Source organism: Dromaius novaehollandiae, chromosome 4 (genome assembly GCF_036370855.1).
Source record: "Dromaius novaehollandiae isolate bDroNov1 chromosome 4, bDroNov1.hap1, whole genome shotgun sequence".
Taxonomy (NCBI): Eukaryota; Metazoa; Chordata; class Aves; order Casuariiformes; family Dromaiidae; genus Dromaius; species Dromaius novaehollandiae.
This window is the reverse complement of record NC_088101.1, coordinates 18122401-18148156: the sequence shown is the minus strand read 5'-3', so window position 1 is coordinate 18148156 and position 25756 is coordinate 18122401. Positions and strand designations below refer to the sequence as shown.

Below are 25756 nucleotides of genomic sequence, written 5' to 3'. Positions count from 1 at the left end.
TCTACTGACCTAGCTGGGGCAGTGTTAATTGATCAGGACCTTGAGAAGCAGGGGTGGGACCCAGGGAACGAAGAAATCACTAACCAATCAGTGTAAAAGGGAAAGTTGCAAATCTGGCAATTTGTTTGTATAAATGCTACTTGAAAAGTTGGGGGGGTGTGCTCGATTTGTGGGAAACCACCGAGCACCCAGGCTTGTGCAACTCTGAAATAAATAAACAAATGTCTCTCCTGAGTGTGTAATTACTGGCTTATTGCACACCGGGCAACGAATCTGCTTTTCGGACAAGGTAACGTTGTGCCTGCAGTATCAGGGGACTGGACCCCCTAGGCAGGGTAACACACCTGTTCCTTTACAGGCAGAATAACATAAATCTGCCTGCTAGACTGACGAGACTGTGCTGTGAAACGATGACTGTAACGTAAAAAGCCACAAACCCAGCAACCTTGTAATGCAACACTGGGGAAGATGTGAGAGAACAGCTACATCCTCACACCGAGTACTAACACCAAGATTTGCAGGAAGAAAAGTGTTGCACCATGAGACTGTGAAAAACAGAATTAGTGGCTTCCTAACCCGCCCCCCAGTTTCTTATCAGTGGCTGTGATTGCAGCCTCCGACGGGCAGGGACGGAGACACACAGGGCTCCGCTGGGCCGCCCCAGGGCCCCTCGGGCGGCCACCTCATGGGGGAGCTCCTGCCCTGCCGTCACGCCGAGAAGCACTGGGAAACACTCAGAAACGGCCGCCGGGCAAACAGGGCAGCCGGCGGCGCGGCAGCAGGCTCCCTCCGCCCTACCTGGCCGCTCCGCCGCGCCAGCCCTAGATCAACGGCCGCCGCAGCCCCCCCGCCCCCCACCAACGGCTCTAACGGTCGCGCCGGCGGCACGCGACGCGAAGCGGCACCGCGCAGCGCAGCGCGCATGCGCCGCGGCGGCCTTTCCCTTCCGTCGGGCAGCAGCGCACCATGGCGAGCGGGGTGAGGTAGCGCGCGGCGCGGCGCGAGCGTTTCACGGCGGCGCCCGGGGCGCGAGCGGGCGAGGGTGGAACGTTCCCCGGCGCGCGCTGCGCTGCGTGTGGCACATATGGGACTTTATTTTTATTTTTGTAATGAAAAGGTGTTTTCTGGAGTGTTTTCGGGCGGCTGCTGCGGGGTAGTTGGAGCAGCGCCGCGCGGTACGCGCTGCGCGTGCTGGGAAATGCGGGGGGGGGGGGGGGCGGACACGAGCCTTGCGCCCCGCTTCCTCCGGTCGCGGCTTTGGGGCCTGGAGGTGCGGGGCGTCCGCCGCTTGCAAGCGCGGTCGTTACTGTTGGCTTGTAAGTACCGCGGTGCAAGGCTGCAGCACTAATGCGTGTAATGTGGGGTGCGCTGCTGCGCTTTGGCTCTCCTTGTCTCTGGATATAGCGTATGTAAAAGAAATCAGTGCAGTTACTTCCATGTGGGAAGTTCCTGCTGTATTTGCAGGACTGGGAGCTAAAAATATATGTGTTGCTGTATTGTGTGTTATACTTAAGGTTTATGCGCGTTCTTCCGGATTTGAGGATTCCCCCCGTGTGCTTAGATAGTTCCTTAGTCACGGTGCTGGGAGAGCCACCCGAAGAGTTTGAGCTGGTCTTTAGGCGCTGGAGAGATGCGGCTTAATGGGCGCGGAGGAGGAGGAGGGAAACTGCTTCGTACGTGGGGTCGGGGAGGCCTTGACACCTCAGTGTGCATGGTCAGGTTTTATTTTTTGTCGCAAAGCAGTAAATAGTATGCTGTCCGCCGAGAGAGCGGGCTGGGGAAAGCGGGTGAGCGCAGCCAACGCTTGTGTCCTGCGACCGTGGAGCAGGAGGGAAAAAGAGAAGGGGCCTCTTGGGGGTCTTGTCTCCCTCGGGGCTGTGGGCAGCAGCCGCGTGGGACTGCCGTGGAGACCGTTCGGTGCCTGGCAAGGCTGTGGCACTGCTTTCAGCGTGTCTTGGTAGTCCAAACTTATTTAATACCGCTTTAATTCGAGCGCAGCTGTTCAGTGCCCTGGGCCCAAGCAGGCTGGCTGCCGACTGTCCGGATGCTGAAAGCCGGTCCAGGCCGGCAGCTGCTTAGAAGAGGACAGGGCTGCCTCTGTCCTCGCACGGAGCTTGGTTTCATGTTGCACGCGATAACTGGTTACATGTTTAGCTACAGCAGCTCTACAGTTGCTTTTTCATGCTAATATATTTAATAAAGAAATGAAAAACTGAACAAAGCCTTTCCAATTTTTTGTTTCAAGATTCTCGGCAAAGCAACAACATAAAACTTAAAAAAGCCCAGTTTTCTGAGCCTTTGGATATTCTGATAGCCACTTTGGATAGCAAGGAGCCTTTATGGACATATTAACTGATTGTTACTTGAAAAGTTGGTTTAACAGTTTCTGAATCATGACTTGTTACTTCAGGATGTGCTTTAGGATGTGTAATATCAGTTTTAGGAAGATCTGAATTTATCCTATAAGAATAGGTTCATATATATATATATAAAAAAGAATTCATATATATAAGAATTTTTCCCTTCTTTAATTCTTCCTTTAAATAAACTTGTGTGAATTCAAATTTTGGGAACACTCAAATCTCCTTTGAGAAAGCAAGTGACTTTGTAAGGAGAGGAAGAGAGATGGGTTGAAAAACAGTAAATGATTTACAGAGTGAGGGCTCCCCTTGTACTTTGTGCCTTGAATTTAGATTTCCTGGCAAATTCTTTGGTAGGTTTTGAGATTATGATGAAATGCCCGCACTGTAACTCCATGGCTACTTTGTTATATTTGGTGCATTTTTATAATATTTATGCTGGTAATAAAAAGCAGGACAAGAGAAGTTCACAGCTGTAGGTTAAGGGCATTTCTGTCCAATCTAGGCCTCTGCAGGCTGTAGGAATGGGTATCTGCTTTGTCTCGCTCCAGGCCATGGTTACAAAGCTTCAGGTCTTTTAAGGTTGGCTGTAGTTAGCAAGTTTGAGCCAAGTGAAACATCTGTAGTTCTGCTATTTCAGGTACAGCGAGGGTGTTAGGTGGTTCTGGCAAGGCCCAATACTGTTTCCTGTAGGACAAAAGTATTACAGAAAATTATGAACTACCCTATTATTTTATTGTATATATGCAGGTGATGAATCAGACCTGGCAAGCTCAGCAAGTGGGTCCTGGCACTGTTATTTCTTCCAGGCAATGAAATTGCAAAAGGTTGGATGGCTGAATGTTTGGTTTGGGGAATTTGCATTAAATTCCCTTTCAGCAATTCCACAGGAACATCACAGCTTGCTTGAACGCACGCACACATGTAACACCTCTTATCTTGGTAACATCATATTTTGCATTGGTACACAGCTCATGCTGTGAAATACTTCACGTTTCCAAATGTCACAGCAGTGGCTTAGGCCTCCTTTACATGGAAGAAATGCTAACAGTAATCTGTGCAGGCTCTGCAGAGGTGCTAGTGCACAGTAACTTGCTGGCAATAACCATACAGCAAAATCTCTCTGGTCCCTATCCGTCACTGGAGGGCTCTGCATGTTAGCCGCACGCACGCATTTCCCCTGGCAGAAATTCCACCCAGCAGCTGTCCTGATAAGGACAAGAAATTCATTCCTAACATGGGTCTCGGACGATTAAGTGATCTCCACTTCGCTTTCCAGATTTCTTGAACATGAACACCCTGTGCTTGAGCAGTGCATCTCAGATGAATGCCAGTCTCTCCTTTTAAGCCACCACTTTTATTATCCAGTCTGTTACTATTGCTCATTTCACTGCAGTATTCGAGCATCTCCTGAGCACTCCTGGTTTTACTATATTTTTGTTCAGTAAGAGAGTAACATTCAAGTCTCAGATCTTGGTTTGTTCATTCTTGTTTAGCTTCCTGAAAGCAGATACAGGGCCATTAAGCCTTTGTGTTGAAATTAGTAATTTCAAATCTGGGATTCTTTCCAAAAGCAGTAGCCTTTCTCTTGCTTCCTCACTTGGTTGAACAAGAATTATTTTAAATGAACCATACAACGAATGTCCCTTTTTGTTGTTGTTGTTCTGTTTTAGGTTATTAAATGCAAGGCTGCTGTCGCCTGGGAGGCAGGTAAACCACTCTCTATTGAGGAGGTGGAGGTTGCTCCACCAAAAGCTCATGAAGTTCGTATTAAGGTAATTAAGTTGACTGTTAACTGCATGCGTTGTATTTTGGGAGACTGAGTATTAAAGCTGAGTAGTTTGTTTACCAACCAAATTGTTAAATGGATAGCATTAGTTCATTAATGTCCTAGGTGGCTTCCCAGAGAAGAAAATTTGGGTATTTTGATCTTTTCTTTATGAAAAACATGTTTTAATTTTTGTTGGTCTCAGTCCACACTCTGGACTAAAGGTCATGGCTAGCCCTGGGGATCAATTCCAGTTGTTAGAGGCCAAGTGTCCACAAAACATCCAAGCTAGAAACATCTTTGATCCTGTTTGAAGGGCTGCAACTTGAGACCTGTTGCAGGTGTATAACACACTGGATTTTACTTCATTCAGGCCATAAATTACTGACTGTTGAACTATGATTACTCTCTCGATTTTCCAAATCTAAGCTGCTGATTTGATCAGGACTTTTTAGTAGCCTGTATCTGCCAAAAAGTATACGTTAAGGTGAAATTTATCTCTGTGGAAGGGTTTGTGTATGGTCTCTACGTGCTGTTTAAGACTTAAACTGGATTTATGCAATACTGAGTGTGTGGACTTTCTGGTAATTTTACCTTTGAGAGACTGACTTCAAATCTGGGACACCAACCTGCTTTGCGATGATTTAGAGTGCTGACTTCTAGTGTCATCTCCTCCTAATTTCAACATCACAATTTAGTCAATGGAAATGAGAAAAGATGAACTATCATGACTTTCCTTTTTCAAAGTATGATATACCATGTACCTTGTCAGGAGTGAAAGTATGTTGGCAGCATCGCAGAAACTGCTGGGATTGGCAGACTTGTCCCAGCAGTAGTCCTGAACTACTGACCACAGGGAAATATTTAAATCCATGCTACTATTCCATTCTTCAAGATGTCTCAGATGATATATTTCTTTATAGATAGTTGCCACTGCTGTCTGTCACACTGATGCCTATACTCTGAGTGGTGCTGATCCTGAGGGATGTTTCCCTGTGATCTTGGGTCATGAAGGAGCGGGGATTGTAGAGAGTGTTGGAGAAGGAGTAACGAAAGTAAAGCCAGGTAAGAAAACATCTTGCCAATCTTACTTTTGTCTGCCTAGTTTTCTTTACTCTGTGAGATACAGCACTCATCTATCTAATGTGCTCTGGACTGAATGTTTGAAGGATCCCAGCTCATAGAGTTCTTACTTGAAACTGGGTCAATATAACTAAAAGATTTTTTTTTTCTTTCAAATGATAGTTATTACCTGCTGTTTTAATTAAAGGGCTCAAGAGATGTTTCAACGTGTTTTTTTTCCACTATTTGTTCTGGGTTATTTTGTTTTGCAGTAATGTTCCTATTTGTTCTGGAATGTTTAATTTTTGATTGGCTGTCTGCTCAGACATGAGAAAAATAGCATTTTATCTAGCACACACTATAAACACTGCTGCTTTATTCTGTAAGCAGTTTCTAATACAAAAACAAGATTTTAAATGAACAGGCTCACATAAAAGCCATGAAAATCAAAGTGAACTCTGTGTTTTTCCTAGTGCCTTTCTTGATTCAATAACTAACCACAGATATTTTTTTTTTCCTAGGGGATACAGTTATACCTCTATACATCCCCCAGTGTGGAGAGTGCAAGTTCTGTAAGAACCCTAAAACTAATCTGTGCCAGAAGATAAGGTTTGTATGATTTTTGTCTTCACACACAGTATAGTATTTGTTCAATGTGCACCTGATTTAGTTATCAAATGTAATTGATGGGAGTTGCCTCGGAAGAATAAATCTCTTGATGCATCATTTAATGACTTGGAAAGTGCATGCATTAGGGAGTTATGCAGTCCTTTCCATTCTCTTTAACATTTAGTTTCTTTTCTGACCTTACATAAATCTGATTTGTTTTCATGTATTTGAAGGTGTGATCTGCTAGCTTGCATTCACCGCTTTGGAAACATGAACACTCTTACTCCATATTTAATCCATACTTAAGGGAAATACTTCAGGGAATTTAGCTTGTGGAGTAAACCCCAAAGCTATTATGTGGTACAGAATTGTATGGGAAGCCCTTTTTACCTTCAAACCTGCTTCCCAGCTGAATTTCCAGCTAGGTCCAGTAAGCAATAAAGGTGGTGAGGAAGGGAAGGCTGCTCCGCATTTGGGACTGATACACCATAAATACTGTTTGACAGCTGGTCTAGCTTGGATGCATTAAGTGGATTGATTTAAGGCGTAGTAAAAATGATGACTTGTGGTGGTTGGCTGTAGGCTCCTAGGTTCACTGGAATGTTTCCAAAATTAAGGTGCAATTATGCAGCTGTACCACTGGGTTGCTTAAAGGATACTATCTAGTGAGGATAGTCACTGCTTAGATTCTGACTGTAATTTCCTGTCTTTGCTTTAAGAGTCACTCAAGGGAAAGGACTCATGCCTGATGGTACCAGCAGATTCACCTGCAAAGGAAAGCAGATATACCACTTCATGGGGACTAGCACCTTCTCGGAGTACACTGTGGTGGCCGATATCTCAGTAGCTAAGATAGATGCTGCAGCGCCTCTTGATAAAGTGTGCCTGCTGGGTTGTGGCATCTCAACTGGCTATGGGGCTGTTGTTAACACTGCTAAGGTAAAGGCTGTGGTTGCCTCTTGCTTTTCCCTGTAACCAAATGGCTTAGCAACACTACACCTGAGCCAGAGGACACAGACAGCTTAGGCACTAGTTTAGAACGATAACCCTGAGGTACCAAATTTCTACTGCTTTATTCTCTTTAAGTGCTGAAGTTTAGCTAGGAATTTCTAATCTCTCCATAAAGACCAGAACAGCTTAAAGAACCTGATGCCTTGTAGAGAAAGTCCAGGCAGTGAAAAGAATCTGCATCCCATTTTGAAGATCAGGGTGAGACAGAACTGGTAGGTGAGTGTACATGAGTCCAGGGCAGGTTATGGGAGTCAGATGCACAGTCATTTTGGAGTGTTTGGGGACTTAAGAGTTGGGTACCCGGTGTGTGCATGGGCAGAATTATGGCTGAGACAAGCAGTGGCTGTTTTCTGCAAAGCTGCTGTAAAAGCACTGAGTATAGAGTATTTTGACCACACCTGCTTCCATTCAACTCTGTGTTGAATTACTGCACAGCAAACCCTCACCCAATTAGTTCTTCCCTGTATTTGGGCAAAAAGGAAGACTTAGCACTTCAAGAACTTTTTAGATGAAATTTCTGCATAGTTCCCCTTATCTAAGTGATAAAGTCTTGTAGCTGTATGTATTTACTCACACATTTCCTTCATTTCAGACTTCTTAACCTGTATTTCACACTGACATGGAAGGATGAGTTTTCTGTGTGGTGCTGATGCTCTTCTCTTACTCTTTCAGGTGGAACATGGCTCTACATGTGCTGTCTTTGGTTTAGGAGGAGTTGGGCTGGCAGTTATTATGGGCTGTAAAGTAGCAGGAGCATCCCGGATCATTGGCATTGACATTAACAAGGATAAGTTTGCCAAAGCCAAAGAGTTTGGAGCGACTGAGTGCATTAACCCTCAAGACTTCAAGAAACCCATTCAGGAGGTGCTGGTTGAGATGACTGATGGCGGGGTAGACTATTCATTTGAATGCATTGGTAACGTTGGAGTCATGGTGAGTGTTTGCATAGCTACCACTTAGAACTGGTTTAGCTAAATAGGCAAATGAGTTGCTTTCTTGTTACAGAAAACATGCCATGCTATTTTTTGTTTTTTGAAATAGTAATGATAACTGCTATGACTAAAAAATGCCAATTTACAGCCACTCCTAATTATATAATGAAAGTAAATGCCACTTAGATTGAAAATGGCTTTCTTATACTTCACAACCTTTTTTTTTCCTTAACGGGAGTTATTTAAAACCCTGAGTTCTCATATGACAGTGGAAACGTTTACAGAAATCACATATAAAATATACTGTACAATGAATAGTAAAATCTCAGCACCCAGCATCCCTTTCCTTCACAAAATAATGAATTTAACCTTTAAAAATACAGAGAAATAAAAGTATTGCTAAATGTAAAGTTAGGCTTTCAGGAAGGGAAACAGCATTCCTAAACCGTCAGTAACAAGGTCTACATTGCCTCTGATCTCTTTATTATGCTTTATCACAACTTCCAGTGCAAGTTCAGAGTGACTTCTCTGGCAGCCAGATGGGATATAAAAAGAGCAAAATGAATCTTTAACATATAAGGTGTCTGAAACAGTGGAAAACTTAATGTAGTTTTCAGCGTATTTATTGTTCCTTAAATGCTGATGTGGTGATTCATTAACTGGGGGGGGAGTATAACCTGTACCAGTGCATAACTCACAGTGCGTATATGCAGCATAAACCTTAGTGATAAATGCTCTGCTTTGTCCTACCCCCCTGTGAAGAGGGCTGCCTTGGAAGCCTGCCACAAAGGCTGGGGAGTCAGTGTGATAGTCGGAGTCGCCGCTTCCGGTCAGGAGATCTCTACCCGGCCATTCCAGCTAGTAACTGGGCGCACGTGGAAAGGGACCGCATTTGGAGGTAACTTACTTTTGGTATGATGGCACACATAACTTAGTGTGGCTTAAATGCAGGAAGAACATGCTGCCTTGCTTGTGCTTGTGGAAGAAACTTACTACTGGCAGATTATTAAGAATGCTGTGTTGGCTTTTAAAATCTTATATTCCTACAGACAGGCTACAGATAAACCTCTTGGTATCATATCTCACAAATTTCAAATGCAGAACATAGCCATACGCTATTCAGTTTTGAGTGGTATAGAGTAGTTGCTTTATTAGCAGCTGAAAACTTGGGATATGCACTAAAAGGACCTGATCTCTGGGGAGACTGGAACTTGCATAAACATGTTTTTGTTGTCACTAAGCAAATTGTGGGGCTCCATATGAGAAAGAAGCATCACTTAGTCACTAAAGTGGAAACTTGTTATAAAAGAAGCTTTAAAATAAGAAGCAATAAGTTCACAATCAGCCTTTTCTGCTGTCAGACCAAAGGCATGTGGAGACTCTGCAGCCAGCAGTAACTTGGGGAATTCAGTAACTGCTGAAGTCACATAGGTATCCAGACTTCACACCATTCTTACGCTGCTGTTTTTCCAAGTAATACAAAGATTACACACGGGGGCTGGTGGAGGTGCCTAGGGCAGGCTTTGAGGTGAGGGCTGTTGCGTGTTCAACGCTGAAATACTAACATGCCTAAATGTGCTCTCTTGCCAGATCTAGCCTGTCCTCCTACATTCCTTACTCACTGCCCTCCTAGAGCAGGAGGGACAAACGTTGCTGATTTCAGGCCTTCAGTTTCTCAGAATATCTATCATATAGGTACCCTTGCAAGGGTTGTACACTTTTCTTCGTCTCTGTTCTGAAGTGGGAGGACAGGGGAAAAACAAATCCACACTTACTGTCTTTCAGGCTGGAAGAGCGTAGACAGCGTACCGAAACTGGTGACTGACTACATGTCCAAAAAGATCAAAGTTGATGAATTTGTGACTCACAATCTGCCTTTTGACAAAGTTAATGAAGCTTTTGAGCTGATGCATTCAGGAAAGAGGTAACGTTCATAATACTAAAGGGTGTAGGAAAGGCTTCCTGATGGGACAGTGTCTAAGTATGTGTTCTGTGGCCAGTGCCATGTTTTAAACAGGGAGGATGAGGGCTGACGTACGGCATGTACGTTTATACTGAGATGAAACAAATGCTTTCTCAGGACGTCTAGGCGTGTGCTGAAATCAGTCTATATAGTGGGTATGAGAAAGGCAGACAGTTAAAAGCGAGCAACAGTGTGCAAGGGAAAGATGACATTCTGTAAAACTGAAAAAGGAAAGAGGGGAAGAAGTTAGTTTTAGCCTTCAACTTCTGAAACTGATTGCTAGAACGTTCTTCCTCGGAAAATAAATGTAGCGAGATTAAAGGAGAGTTCCCATGAATTAAATCTAACATTTTTACAAAAGTTATTAAGCTGTTAGTCTATTTGAACCAAATAGTAGATTTTCAAACAACAATTATTGTCTTAGGACTAGGGTAGATCCAGTATAAACCATCATTTGGAATGATCTTTTAATGTGCTATATTTTAAAATACCAGATTTTTTTTTCTTTAGTATGATGGGTTTAGAACATTAACATGACAGGTTTGTGCTACTTAGCATATTCAGCTAGCTATACAGAAATTTTTGCCAGGCAGTTTTGACTATTCATACTGCAGACTTGTATCATAGCTGTGATCTGTATTAAACATTGCTAGTGAGGCTCTGACTCCACTGCAGAATGAAGCAACTCTATTTGCTAGTGAAAAATCTGCTGAATGCATGAGCCTTGCTGCCCCCGAAAAGTGGTGAGCAGCAACTGGTGTACCTTGCAAATAGTGACCAACCTGCAACAGCAGCACAAAGCTCAGGGTAGGGTGTGTTCTTATTAGAGGATATATTAGGCAGTCCTTTTGAAGCCCCCTGCAAATGTGGGCATGGGTGCACTTGAGGGAAAATGGGGATCAGCATGGGGATACAGTGGCAAAACTTGAATCTACAGGTTAAAAAAACATAAGGCACTGAAGAGAAGGGAGAAAGGAACAGTCAGTTTTAGCCTCAGCTATGTTAAACCTTGTCCTGCAATGTATTTTCATATGTGGGCTTGTGATAGAGGCCAGCTCACTTAGTGCACACCTCTTAAATGACAGTTTTAATGAGATGCTCTTTAATTTGCTGAAAATTCAGAGACTCTTAATGAAATAGCTACCAGTGCCTCTTAGAGCAGCACCCAGCTTAATGGTAGTGTAGGTCACATACTACTTAACAACATGTATTGAATGAAGGGAAGAATCAGCTGATAGACAAGAAAAAGTAGAGAGCAAACATTTAATTAGAAGAGAATCTCTTCCTGCATATTTGCACTAATGCAGGCAACTGTTTATTCATATTTAGGTTTATCTACATACAGATAAACAGAGTTGCCTGTATTATCCTAAGAACTCATCTTCCTCTTTGTATTTGACCTCAGTCCATACTGATTTTGATTTAGTGCATGTCCCTTTCTCAGAAATAGTTGACGCTCTCTGCTTTATCTGATTATTTCAGATTTACTTCATATGTAGTCTTATTTTGGATAATTCAGGTGACAGTAATTACATTTGTACTTCTTACAACTGGAAACACTGCAGCAACTATTCAAATGTCATCCAGCAGTTGATCTCTTTTCCCAGTTATGAATTTGTGCATCACTTCAGTGCTTTATTTCTAAGCATGTCCTATGAAACTAATAATGAATGTTAAAATTCTCCAGGCAGCAGAAAGAGGAGGGAATGCCTATAATTTTAGTCTTTCTCATCAAGCTTCTTGGCTAGCTACTGAAAACTGACACTGAAACCGCTACTGAAACTTCATTTTTGAGTAATAGATAGTAACAGGCATTACAGCCTATTTTTAGGCAGGATTTTTAATGAATATTTACTATAGGCGTAAGCAGGAACTCATTCTTACAGGAGATGAAAGTTAAGCGAAAGTATGCCTTGGCCATAAATGGGAAGGGGAGCAGACTAAGGTGGAGAAAATGAACTTATTGATAACTGTTTTTTCCTCTCTCCTTTCATTTTAAGCATTCGAAGTGTCCTAAAGCTTTAGAGCCAAATGTGGACCTTCCAGTTGGTCAGCAACATGGTCACTGCCCTCTTATAATGGAATTTCTGACAGGACAAGATCAGGTAAATGAAGACTCCCTAGGACTAGGAAGACAAAGTATTTCAGGATGAGTATTCCAAATATTAAATAACATGCTCTTTGACAAAACAATCAAAAAGTAACCACTGAGTAACATTACATAATTAACGCTGATCTTGAAACTCCTGTTTCTGTACTTGTTCCTCAAATTCCATTATGTACTTGTTCCTTAAATTTAGTGCTTATCTCAACCTACTTAATAAAAGGTTATTTCTAAATGCAGTGTTGGAATTCTTTAGCATTAAGACACTGATTGCTGAGTACTACTGTTTTCCTCTAGTGCTTTTACAGTATGCACACATGTTATGGAGGAACAGCATTCTTCTGAGCCAATAGTGAACAATATTGTGTGATTTGTTATACGAGGTAGTTTAATAAGCATTGCTTGGTTGGGAAGCAGTGTTGATGCACTGTAACTGCAGTGAGAGAATGGCAAGCAAACAACTGTCACACATATCAGGCTATTCCAAGAATGAAAAAGGATATCCAGCTCTACCTTGAAGCCAAGCTGTGGTTGGATGTATGACCTAAATGTCCAGATGTACTTTGATGGTAGTTTGGGAGGTCTGTATTCTGCTTAGTTTCCCATTTAGTTCATTACAGTAGCTGTAGATAGGCTCGTTGTTTAAAAAAAAAAAAAAAAAAAAAAAAAAAAAAAAAAAAAGTAAGCGTTAAGAAAATTGACCAAGATTCAATAACACGGAGAAAGTTTTGCCACTTCCTTAAACTTACTGGCAACTGAAGAAGCCTTGGCAGCCACTGCAAGATTTATCTCTATTTAGTAAGAACTAGGATCATGCCATTGAAACAGAAAATTATGTTACTAATAGAGCAATAGTCTCCTTTTGAGGTGCACAGAGGAAGAACAATAAAAGGCATGGTGTGACAAAAGCTTCACTATTTACGTGTTTTAATTTGAGATTGCAGTGTTTTGGGTTTTTTTTTCCCCCTAAGCCCCTGAGTTTTGTCACTACTTCCTTACTGTAGTTGAAGTGACCTAACTAGGTAAGATTTCTTAGAACTGAAACATGGAAGCAGTGCAGCATGTCCAAAAAAAGAAGGGAAGGACAGAAAACAGATGGTGAAACAGAGGCAGAAAGGCTCCTGAGTTAAGAGCAGTAAGAAATATATGCAAGTCAGTGGTTTTTGGTGCACCAAGGACACTGATCAAGCAAACATGATCATGCAGAAGCAACCCTTACAGTGAGCTCTCTGAATCCAAACACTAAATCTTGTTATAATTTCTTCCAATAGTCATCTTACCCCATGATGCTGCTATACAACTGGGACAGCTTAACCTCTTTCATCTATCATTAGAAATATATCCTTAGAGCATTCTGAAGATAGATGAGATTTTGTCTGGCATGAAGTTAGAAATACAGAGTAAACAACAAAATTCAAATCATGTGAATGTCATAAGATGACAATTTTAAGCATCCAAAAGAAATACGAAGTGAACTTGTACCTGGAAAGTTAGCCATCTGAAACAGCAGTGAGCCATCTGAAACAGCAGTGAAGTGTTTCTCAGTACCCTGTAGCTCTAGAAACTCTGATTGAACATTAGAACTCAGTGAAAACCGCTCAATAACCAGTTCCAGCTATAGCACCCTGTAACTATAGGATGGCATCAATAATACATTAGTAGCTTTTAGATCACCATCTCAGCAAAAATATGCCCCAACTGAATTTAATAGAATTAAAGTATTTTACACTGCAACAATTGGTTCTCTAGGTTGCACGCACTAAATCAAGATTGTACAACTACAACCCCACTGTCTGCTTTATATTACTGCGTTAGCGGATCTACAACTTTGTGTTGGTGGAAAGCTAGTCATGTAATCCCAGGATAAATCAACAACAATGAAAGAGAGGCATTTAATGATATTGAAGAACTCCCATGAAAGACTTGCAGCTTCTTCCCAGCCTAAAGAATTGATGTCCTAGCCATTGTGCAGCTGAGTTTTCAATCCACTCTGTCCTGTAAGCAGCTGATTAAATGCAGCATCTTTGAAGTATCCTCTTCGAAGTTGTCCAGCTAACAGAGGGATACATTAACACAAAGGTTCTTCCTCACACCCTCTTCTTATTGTGAGGATATTGTATTAAACCACCATCTTGCCCATTCTAAGAATGTCAAGGAACAAAATGTTTCCACCAAATGACAGTACATGAAATCACCCTGCATCTTTTACATGACAGCCAGCAACAGCAGCACAGAAATTTCACTTTGCCCCTCCTCAGTACAGCCTTTTGGTTGTCTCATCTTCATGCTGTTATTTTTATTCAGCGTCAGCTATCAAATCTCTTGAAATATTCAGATCAATTTGCAGAAACAGCATGAAACATTTCCACACTCTTAGCTCCTACGTGATTTTAGAACTGGAGCTGGTGGTAAAGGGAAAACGTTTCAGGAGATTGCTTCAGAACAAATTGCATGGTTGTGTTTTTGGTAGGAGTGCATATAGTTTTTAAAAAGCATTATTAGAAAGTTGAGGCACACTCTTTTTTAAAAAAAAGATAGCAACTTCTGGAAGAATCAAAAATATATCACTTTTCAAACCCAGCCAGCACAAGTCCAATATGTAATGGTCAAGCAAACCTATACCTGGATAGTTGGGGGGGGGGGGGAGGGGGAGAAGGGGGGAAACTGATAAAATATTGGAGAACAAAAAAAAGTTCTGTTCTTCAGACTGATGTGTTATCTCATGTTCAACAGGTATAGATGATGTCTGAACTTTGCACTTGTTTAAGTGTACAGTAATAGTATTAACTCAGTAAACAGTTTTGTTACTGTGATTTCAATTTATAAGCAGAAATGCACAGTATCAGAGCTTAGCACTTGCAGTGCTAAATATGTTTGTATTTGTGCAAAGACAAATATTCAGATGATGCATGCACAGGTTTAAGCATGATTTTTAACTGGTTGCATGCATCTACCAGTAGGGTTTGCACTAGTGCAAGCAAACCTGGATGTGTCTGTTTTTGTATCACAAAAATGTAATTTCCATTAAAAGCAGCTGCAACTTTTATTTTATAGATGAAAAATGAAGCCCTCCCATCACACACACACACATACACACATAGAAAATGCAAGACAGTTGTAACCATTCAGGTGAGTGATATGGTGGGCAAACCTCCAGGATAGTCATCTCATTACATCTCATTCAATGCAAGTAATTCCACTCAAGTACCACCGTCTGTTTAGTTAAAATCTATACACACACACATGCACGCATACACACACACTCTATATGCACCATTTCAGGTCACTTTACTGCATAATTAAAAATAAAGGTAATGAAAATGTTACCGCACTGATACTCTTACAGCAACAGAGGTCTGAGGCACTCGGGGAAGAGAAGACATTTTCTGGCAAGTCTGGTATTTGGTAGTACATATAGTGCGTCCAGTTCTGTGAAGCACTACCCCTTTCCCCCCATTCAAATTCTGCAGTGCCAGGAGGAGCCAAGGGCATGCAGTACCTCATAAGGTTAGGTCTAATGTGGCAACAGATTCACCAGACACCTTGTAAAAGGTGTGTTTTATGCCCATGATTGCATGATTTAATGTCTGCATTGGTTCAACTATTTCTTGTGTTACAGTGGTGTAAGACCTGAAGTCTGCAATGGGGTCTGAAATAATTTTCATTACAGTTCAGAAAATAAAAAAAATAGACTCCCTCAGCAGACACACCAAAGATTTTTGGAAAGGAAGTGGTCAGGGGAGAAAGAAGGGTAGGGAGAAGACAGAGGCTTAATCAGTCCACAATCCTTAAGGTGACAGTTTCCAGCTTGGCATGACACATTAACAAAAGAAAGTGGTATATGTACTGTCGTTGCCCGCCCTATACCCAGTCTGAGGGAAATGATCAGTTTTCACAGCTGTCTCCCTAAGACTTTTCAAAAGCATAAAACTCACTCAACTGTTTGAGGAAAATACCTTAACTGTTTAAAAATTACTAAAAAAAAAAAATTGAAGATGCTTCCTTTTCTCACACTCAGACTTTTTCTGAGATATATACTTATCCCATTACGAGTCTTGCAAATCCGATCCCCCACAGCTACTGTGGATGTACCTTCAGAAAACGCCCCACAGTTAACTTACACAGGGATCTCATGACGCATGTTTTTTTTCTGGTTCTTGTTTCATTCCTTTCTCTAGTCAACTCAGATATAGCAGTTTCACTCAGCTTTCTGAGCAGGAGACTCCCAAACACCACCCAGCAGAGAAGTGGCTTGTTCCAGGGAGCTGCACTTAAGACAGAATTTAGTAATTTTCCCAGTAGGGAGTCAGTATTATCAATCCCCAGCAACAGAACTAAGTCCCGCCATTAACACAGTGTGTCACCAACAGCCACAATTATAACAGAGGCAATCAGCAGAGAAATGGGACAGAATTAAAGGTAAGAGTAGACTATTGGCAACATGCATGTCTTTTTCCTTCTCCCCAACAACTCTTCTCAACTGATAAACAAGGCCCAGCCCATTATAACAGTATCTGCAGGAGCAAGAGCAGGTCTTTGGAACTAGAAATGCTTAAAACTCAGGTGCCACTCACACCAAGAGAGACAGGGCACACTGAAGTAGTGAAAAAACCTGGATCCCAAAATATCAAGTCCCAGTGGGAAAGGTAACCCACACTTTTCTAGCTAGTATCATGGCAGCAACAGAAGCAACTGCAGATCTAATTGGAAGAAAGATGCTAAAGAAGTAACTGAAGAAAAAGAGAAAAATATAGTACGAGTGTTGTAGGTAGGAGGAAAGCAGAAAATACTTTAAATTCTCTGCTTTTCCAGACATTGGGTCAGGTTCTTCAAGATATTCCTCTCTTATCTACAGTCAGTGAGAACAAAATAAATGATGAAATCCCCCTCTATTCTGTACTCTTAATAAAATGCATAGTACAGAGACAAAAAAAATATATATATCTTTCAGATCCACCTACTCAGTCTAGACTATCACTGGGACATGAAATGCGGACGAATGCTATCCAGCCGTCGGGTTAAGATCTCACAGCCTGTGTCGGTGACCAGAAGAGTGTGTTCAAACTGGGCAGATCGCTTTCCGTCTCTTGTTACCGCAGTCCAACCATCAGGCCACGTTTCATCTTGCCAACCACCTAAAAATATAGAAATAGTCAAAAAGTCATCATTTAAGTACAAGATACCAGTTCTCCAAAGGGGAGGAGGGGGGAAATCAACCAACTATACTAAATAAGATCAGTATCATCTTTCCATCGCATCTTTATACTATAGTACCATCGCATCTTTATAGTATAGTAAAGAAGAGTAACTACTTTACTGTAATAACAAGCATTCCACAGAATGAGTTTAGTTTATCACTTTTTGGAATTTGCTTACCTTCACAGATCATTGGTTCAATTGTAAATACATGACCTGGCTTCATTACTCCAACTGCCTTGTTTTCTGCAATAAAAGTAACAAGTTAGAAAAAGCCATCTTATCTTAGAAAATGAATGAATTCTTCTCCTATGAGAATACAGCACAATTATGTAAAGTCAGAAAAACCTTTCAGAGAAGGCTCCGTCATACTTGTCCATTAGTCTGCTTTCCTCCACATTAAACTTTCTTTTACTTCTTTCCTCCTCCCCCTCCTCAATGCTGTAAAATGTACTCAAGGAGCTTAAAGTTAATTGTTCAGAGTTCAATTCCAGTTCTACAAAAACACTGAACAAGTGTAATACAAGAATTCCTGCAGACTTTTATGATGAAAAGCATCAGTAAAAATAAGAAGCATTTAAGATATTCAGAGAAGGCTTGCAAACTTAATTACTTCTTAATTTGGTTTCACTGAACCATTAACTCCAATAAATTGTCAAAATAGGCTAGTGGTCAGGTAATCCCATGTTTCGATATAGGAGAGATCTTCCCTTTTGTTACTCTGGAATACTAAAGATGTCGTATTGCTAATGAGGAGGAAAATGCTGTATTTCTTTAGTTAACATATAAAGGTGGAGAATTTCAAGGCATCTAGGACAATAATACTGAAACTTTTAGATGTTATATACCAAAAACATTTATGTGGAGGCATGTGAGCTGATATATAGCACATTTGACTAACAAAGGCTGTGACCCTCGAACAGCGCTGCAGCTTAGCCTGGCTTGCAAGAGCTGCAACAAAATTCAGTGTTGCATGGGGACCACTAGCTTCCAGCTACTTTGCCACTATGGACAGCTTGCATCAATTCGGACATACAGATTCACCACCCCTCAGTTTACTCTTATGGTGTAAATCTATTGTCTAAATCGCCTACATGCTTTAAAAATCTCGGACATCAAGCTGGCACAACAGCAGCCAGGACACTTTTCTTATATTTGAAGGAACTTGCTTCTATCCTCATCATCTGCTGGTATTTCATGTTCTCAGCACTTACATTTAAGTTTTCAATATCTGCACAAATTTCATCCTCTTTTCCTAAAATTTTCATACAGTTTTGTTAAATAGTTTAAAGGCTTATAAAATAAGCTTTTTCCCTTTTAAAATTCTTTCATAGTTAGCCAGAAAGAAGCAAGAAACTTTTGTATTTTTTCTCCAATAGGCTTTAAATCCCTTAGATCTTTCTACTTTGCTTTTGTTGCCAAGCTGCATTAAAATAAAACAGCATCTTCCTCCTTGGGAATAGCTGTCTTGGCTCAATCAAAAAAAGGGCTCAAAGTTCCCAACAGCCAGATAGAGAGAGAAAAATTCCCTTTTTCTCAGACTCCATTTTTATTGCTATAAAATGCCTCCATCTCCACAGAGTACAGATTCTCCTCATTTTACCCATCAAAAATAAATACTTGGAATCGATACCCTTCCACCCTGTAATAGATTTTTGTCCATTTGCTGAAAAAAATCATTTACAGAAACGACCAGATGAAAAGTCAGGGATTACTACATTACAATCTACAACTACAACCGGCGTTAAAACTTGTTAGGAGATGGAAGATGGAGGCATCCGTCAGCTCTGAGGAAAGAAGGGTCCTATCAGGGAAGCTTCACAGCTAGAGTGGGTTTGAATTGTTTATCACTGCTTTATGGGATTTATTCTGTCCTTAGTTATCTGATCATCTTTAAGCTTCTCTCCCTTCCTCCTAAGGATGCCTTCTTAGTCCAGCTACCAAAAAACATTGTGGGAAAACTGCCATTTCCCAAAGCTAAAGCTGAGAACCAGGGGTGCCCCTCATTTGCCACAAACTGCAAAGAAATTTCTAGGAATGCCAGATCACAACATTCAAATGGAGAAAAGTAAAACATAACAGGATCCAGATTCAGGCACAACATCTATCTATACTATTCAAAACAACATTTACATCTGGGAATGGCATTCGGGTTTTGCTTAGACCTTCTGTGAAAGAATAGAAATATGTTCCTATTCCAGACAAGAATGTCTAATGGGCTAGTTGGGAATTCATGCAAACAAGTCAAGCACCAACCCACTACAGGTGAGAGCTAACTCTTAGTGTGGGAACAGACTGTCTCAGCATACAACATATGCAGCTAATTTATGCTCATAAAGAACACTATGATCCAGAGTATTTTTTACATACATACATATATATATATATATGTATATATTCTACAAGTGCAAAAATGCCAACCTGATGGCTGTCAGGCAACATGTTACTTTTTTTAGAATATGAGCAAGTAGATTGGGTGTGTTTATTGCAAACCACATCCTGTCTACAAGACAACACAAAGCAAATACTCACTGGCATAATGTGGCACGTTGGGGGCTGTATGGAAAAGTTTATGGATTCCATGCCCGCAGTAGCTCCGAACCACTGAAAATCCATTTGCTTGAGCATGTTTCTGAATAATGTTTCCAAGTTCTCTATACCGAACACCAGGTTTTACTGCAAAATTAAAATAATGTAGATGGATACAAATTTATACAGCTTTCTTTCAACATACCCAACCATTTCACACCACTCAGGCAAACACCATCTCTGTAACAACTCTGTAACACTGGTGGCTTGTACATCTATCTGTTCTTCCATGCAGCATCCTCCCTCCACCATGATCTCTTAATCCATCAAGTACATAAGTGAATCTGATGAAGAAGGAAGAAACAGTCTCATGGGGGGGGGGGGGAGGGAGAGAAAAAAAGAGAGAGAAAGAGGGAAACGCCTCCTTCACAAAAACATCTCTTTTTTCCTCTCATGGATACAAGTGCTCATATATTAAAAGGATGTTGAAGTTTGAAGTTAAAGACAACAAAGATGTTCAAAGCACTTGGCAGCCTCTCATAACTAGAGCACCAGTGCTGCTTTTGACAAATGCATAAACTAAATTTTAATATGCACTTCTCTCCCCACTACTACATGAAAAGCACACACAAATTAATAGGAAAAATGATTACACATGAAGGACACAAAAGGGAAAAAAAAAGACAAAATGGGCACCTCTAATCTTAGACAAGATTGTTGGGTGCAATGCTACTGCAAATAAGAATATTCATACTCAGGACTGACTTTTTTTTTTGACAGTCCTCTTAAGAAACCTGAAAAAGTTAAATGAGTTAGAAACAGATGAAAATCGTGAAAAATTCACTTAGACAAGGGGGTAATAAAACCATAAAAGCAACATTACCTCATACATCAAACAATGAAGCTGCGTAAAAAAAGTAATCTAGATCCACTAAAAAGAAAATCTAAATGCTATTTCGAAATCGTTTATTACTCCCTGAATATATGCTGTTCCTTCGGGAGCAAAATGTGTGGTTAAATGAAGCTACCTTAAGCAGGGTAAGTGAACAGTGAGGACAGCAAAAAGCTTTCATGAAACAAGCCATTTAGTTTAATTCTCTGCTAACGTAAACAACTATAACTTAACCCAGTAAGCTGAATCTACATAAAATAACAAGGACTTTAACCTATTTTTAAAATAGGCATGCTTTTCCCAAAATACAAGACAGACATAGTGGAGAAGAAAGGAAAATTAATCTGTTTTGTGCTAAGCTGTTGTGAGGTAATGTAGATCATCTTCAGGCTTCACGATACCAAGCAACTCATCTCAATGCACCAAGGAGACCCCTACTTCTGTTTCTCTCACCTTACTCTCACAGTAAGTGCTCTGCTGGTCAAAAGCCCAGAATTTAAGATGGTGTAAACAGGGAAGAGATGACACCCTGTAACAGCTGAGAAACTTGCAGCTGCAATTCCTATTATGAAGGAATGTCTAAAATCCATTAAAAACTCTTACAACATCCAAAAAGTTTCAAGAAAAGTTACATTGAGAATTTAAATCTCACTATAATGAACACAAAGATGAATTATTGTTATAGTTTACATATCTAAAGCAGCATATTAAAGATAAGAGGCAATACATCTATAGCAAATCTGCTATAAAAATAAAGCACAGGAACAAAGATAAACATTACTTTGATTTAGCTCTGAAAGACAAAGTGCTCATTTCAGAATAGTAAGCCTGTGTAAACAGGTAATCTATATTCTTCACAGCTTGGTCCTACAGTATGTTCCTGATCACACAAAAGGTACGCAATATATCATTTACATGGATTTTTGTCTCAATGAAGCTATCCTGAGTTATCCCTAAGCAATAGAATTCAAGTCTTGCAGGTGCTGAAGGAGATGGGTCTGTCTTCCCTGGCACATTCACACAGTTTAAAATCAAGAGCTCCTCATTAACTTTATGAAATAACCGTCAAGTTGGGGGGGGGGGGGGCGAGGGGGAGAAGTGTGTTTTCACGTCCTCAGACAGTGTTTTACATTACTGCTTCATTTAACAATATCATTCAAATTAAAAAAGTAGCAAGCCCTTCTTTTGTTTCCAATATGCACTTTGTTCTTTCACATTCTATAAACAATTCAGATCCAGGATTGTCTTATTTATCTTACTAATTGTCCAAACAGCTGTTTCCATTTAAATATCATACGCGGATCACCTCAGCATCAATTACATTTTCCTTGTGAACATCTGTTTAAAATAAGAGTTGCAACCACCACCCACAAAAGAAGTTTGAAGAATCACTGTATTAAACAATATACATCATCTACTAATGACATACAATAAGAACTGCTCTACAACGGAAGTAATTTCCAGGTAACAGCAAATATAAGCAATCGTGTTTGTAATATCAATATGTTTGAGAACAAAAACGTTAACGCTTTAAGCCTCAGTAAAAGGTTTTACCTGCATCGATGGCTTGCATTAGGCACTCATAAGTTGTTTGGACAAGCCTCCTTGCACCCTCATCAACGTCGCCAACATAAAATGTCTCGTTCAGATCTCCATGGTAACCATTACGATAGACAGTAATATCCACTGCAAAGAATACCAGACATACTATAATGCTACCACTGTTTCTCACTTTTTGTCTCTTGATTTGCATAAAGGACAACAAAAACATGTAAAAATGTAGTATTATAATTCTGAAGTTATGAAACGACTTTGGAAGAATTCCAGATGTGAAAGCTCTTCCAGCAGTATCATTTCTCTAATACTTACCCTGTAGATTTTATGGAATTAGTAAATAAGACAGTGCTTTACTCTTCAATGGCTTGATTAAAAAAAAATTTAAAAATGAACAAACCCCACCGATGTAACACAGCCATGGCAAGCTTATTGATTATGATTGGTTTTCTGGGTAAATATAAAACCAGGGAAGGGAAGTTATTTGCTCCATGGTGATTTACCTGGTTAAAGTATGTCCTTAGAATCAATCCCAGCACCAACAGAGGGAAATTAAATTTAAGTCACTAGGTAATGATGTTTTAACCCATCTTTTAACTGCAGCAATTTTGCTACGTTTAGAATAGTAAGCCATAGCTCCGCAAAAATCAGAATGCCAAACCCGCTGTTTACAGCCAAAAAACGCAGTGCTTCTTACTGAACATTAACCACATAGCACCTTTCCAACATTATTCCTGACTAACAAAAACATGCCAAATTCATTTGAAAGAAAAAAGTTTAAAAAAATTTAAAAAGTTCTGCATCAGGCAAACAGCAAGAGTGAAAGGGGCATGCTTAAAACAACCTAGATTTACGAGAGCATGTAATCAGAGTTTAGAATTATGTTGCAGCAGAACTCTTATTTGCTTTGTGTGTAAAGTTGGTTGTGAACTGAAAGTGAAATAACTTATTGTTGAGAAATACAACCACATGCACTTTTATTGCAATTTTTTTTTGTTTAGTTTAACCCATTTTGAAAAAAGTAGGTTTTTGGATTAAGAATGTCCACACAAGATGTTCATTACAAATAGTCATTTTACAAAACATGGGAAACAAGCCTGCCAGTTTAGACATAATGGTCATCTATTCTAGTAGCCTGTCTCTGATGTGCCCAAGAGCAAAAAAAATTAAAATTCGCAATCATAGAGTAGTTATAGATAGTAAACACATTATGCAAAATACTGTAGATTCGCAGCTCAAGTTGATTTCCTGTGCTAGAATTGTTACTTTTGAGTTTAACAGACTTTAACAGAAGTCTCGTAGCTCTAATAGCTGCCAGAGGAGCTAAAATACTAGAATAGTTATTGAACTCCTGAACATGAAGAAAACCACATCTAGACAATCTCACAGGTAAATATCCATGAAGGAAACAGGATTGAGCTATAATAATTTAAGAATACAGTACACGAGCTGCCCAGCGAGCCCAGTACAACCTTAATAGGAAACACAGGAAAAAACACTGGTGCCAACAGTAAATCTGCACCAGTGGCAAACATGGAAGAAAGAAGTTAACACTGCACTAAAACAATCCTGCCTGTTACGGATGCAGGCATGTACAGGGTCACACTACATTCACTGCATGATTACATGGAGCTACTGGAACATTTAAACCAGCATACATATCCGGTAGCCTAACAAAAATAGCATTTAGAAGCCAACACCCAGGTAAACTTATTCAGGTTTCTCATGAATTACATGTCAGAGCTCAAAGGACAACGTCCAGACTACTTGCTGTGAAGAAGCTATTTCTACAGCCGCTTGATTACAAGACTGCTTCAGACACTGCCAGACTTTGCCAAAACATCTCACTTTGCACAGAGATCAGCCTTTGTCAAGAAACTGCTCACACGGAACAGTACAGTAACAAAACGTTACTTTGCCCTGCTTGGAGAGGAAGTTGGACCAGATGTCACTGGTGGTCCCTTCCAAAATAATTTTTTCCTATGTTTTCCTGTGATTCTGAAATCCTGCTTCAGGCTCTGAAATGGCATCGTTTTGCTCCCAGGCAGCAATATTTTAGGTAAAGAAAGAGATGGGTCTATCCCTTCATTATTTAAAGTACTTTTCCCATCCTCTCCCTTGTACACTGCTTTCTTCCTCCTTTTAAAGTAGCTTCTGGGACACTGCTTTCCCAAAGGTAAGCCCAGAAGACTTCGAAGCCTTTTGAGTCTGTGGGGAAAGTGCATTTGATCCACAAAACACAAGACCTACTACACTGCAGAAGAGTCAGCAAATGCTTCCTCATACAGACAAAGCAGGAGGCTCAAGGCTTGCAGAAGCGCACTCAGGGCAGGGATATGAACAGAGATATGACTAAATTCTCTTATAAATAGTGTTTTCTAGTGCTGAGGTACAGCCTTGGCATGCAAACAGTGGAGAGCTAATACACTCTGTAGATGAAGTCAACCTAGCAAGTTTAATTGGGCTCCTTAGTTTGGGTTCGAACAATGCCAGTGAAGATGGCAACAACAGAGAGGTATACAAAGGCACCACCATGACATTAAAAAAAAATAAAGTTACTTTGGCCAAATGGCTACACACACACTACAGCTCTGAGAGCTATCAGCCAGACCAAACCTGACATAGGAAGAGCTAGCAATCATGAGGCTCGCTCCAGAAAGGCTGGTACCCACAGCACTGAGCTGTAGACATTAGCTATTACTGCATGTTTATATATAGCAAATGCCTGACAATCTTAGAGGATCCCAACTTGCTTCTAAGGCTAGGCCACACTCTGGGAATTCTTGAGTATATTTTTAAGGATAAAAGAAAAGAAAGGCCATTTGATAAGTTAAGGTACCAATATTTATATAAAATAGGTGTTGCTAATTTCTACTGTGAAATCAAGAAAAAAGACAATGAGAAAACAAAAAACTGACAAATAATTTATACAGGTATCCTTTAATGCCCTAAAAGGATTAAGTACCTTAAGTACCAGAAGCAAAAAACAGCAGGCACCATCCGACTCTGAGAATCGCAAAAAAAGGATATGCTGCTTAATATGCCCCTATAAAATGCCTCACTATTAGGATTCTTTAAAGTCATCACAGCTGTAGTAGCAACTTAAGGATTTAAAGCGATCTTACTAAGAACTCACATAGAACTAACCGAGACGAGTAATTCTGGCAACATTAAAAACATTCAAAACACTGCCTTTTTTATTCCATATTTCTATAGAGTCTGGAATAACTGGAATATAGCCCACAACTGGAATACTCAGGCACTATGACAATACAGAGGCTAGGATAGGAGAATTATAAAGCTACTAAAACAGACCAAACTTTTGCAATTAACTACTCAAATTCATTAATTTAAATATATAAAAAGAAGAGGTTAACTAGTAAATGAGAACAAAAGGCTCTTTTAAGAAGCTACTCCAATCATGTTGCCTGCTACTGAAATTTAACCTTATTGAATGGTCTAACTGGACAGAAGGTAGAAATGTTGAAGGTTAATTTTCTTAACACTTACCGTTAACAATATCTCCTTCCTGCAATGGCCTCCTATCAGGAATTCCATGACAGATCACTTCATTCACTGATGTACAGCATGACTTAGGGAAATTATAATAATTCAGAGGGGAAGGATAGCAATTCCTTGCAATACAAGCCTAAATTGGATTTAAAGGAATACAATTTATATTAGCAAGTTTTGTACAAAGAAAAAGTGTAAGCACAACAGCTTTACAATAAGAATGATATTGTGAAAAAGTGACTCCTGAAAATAAGTTTCTTCAA

General features: G+C 40.3%; 2 protein-coding genes across 2 annotated transcripts in view; one reads left to right on the top strand and one right to left on the bottom strand.

Annotated features, from left to right (window-relative positions):
* Nucleotides 1-822: 822 nt before the first annotated feature.
* LOC112988552 (alcohol dehydrogenase class-3) lies at nt 823-12044 on the top strand. The gene is made up of 9 exons (XM_026109130.2): nt 823-978; nt 4034-4135; nt 5052-5193; nt 5712-5799; nt 6519-6738; nt 7483-7743; nt 8505-8640; nt 9528-9666; nt 11706-12044. Exons 1-9 carry the CDS (start codon nt 967-969, stop codon nt 11728-11730), a joined length of 1125 nt encoding a protein of 374 aa, XP_025964915.1. The 5' UTR covers nt 823-966; the 3' UTR covers nt 11731-12044.
* A 2789-nt stretch (nt 12045-14833) lies between these two features.
* The window catches only part of METAP1 (methionyl aminopeptidase 1), a 28221-nt gene continuing 17298 nt past the window's right edge, over nt 14834-25756 (bottom strand). Inside the window, exons 7-11 of the mRNA XM_064510510.1 lie at nt 25491-25629; nt 21981-22112; nt 19538-19681; nt 17186-17251; nt 14834-16944 (exon numbers count right to left, since the gene is read on the bottom strand). Of these exons, the coding sequence (XP_064366580.1) occupies nt 16784-16944; nt 17186-17251; nt 19538-19681; nt 21981-22112; nt 25491-25629 (642 nt within the window). The 3' untranslated portion in view covers nt 14834-16783. The remainder of the gene's footprint in view (nt 16945-17185; nt 17252-19537; nt 19682-21980; nt 22113-25490; nt 25630-25756) is intronic.

Bases quoted from the DNA above. Each gene is read 5' to 3' on its own strand.
- LOC112988552 (XM_026109130.2), top strand. The intron at 7,744-8,504 runs GTGAGTGTTTGC...CCCCCTGTGAAG, and splicing joins TTGGTAACGTTGGAGTCATG to AGGGCTGCCTTGGAAGCCTG. The intron at 8,641-9,527 runs GTAACTTACTTT...ACTGTCTTTCAG, and splicing joins GAAAGGGACCGCATTTGGAG to GCTGGAAGAGCGTAGACAGC.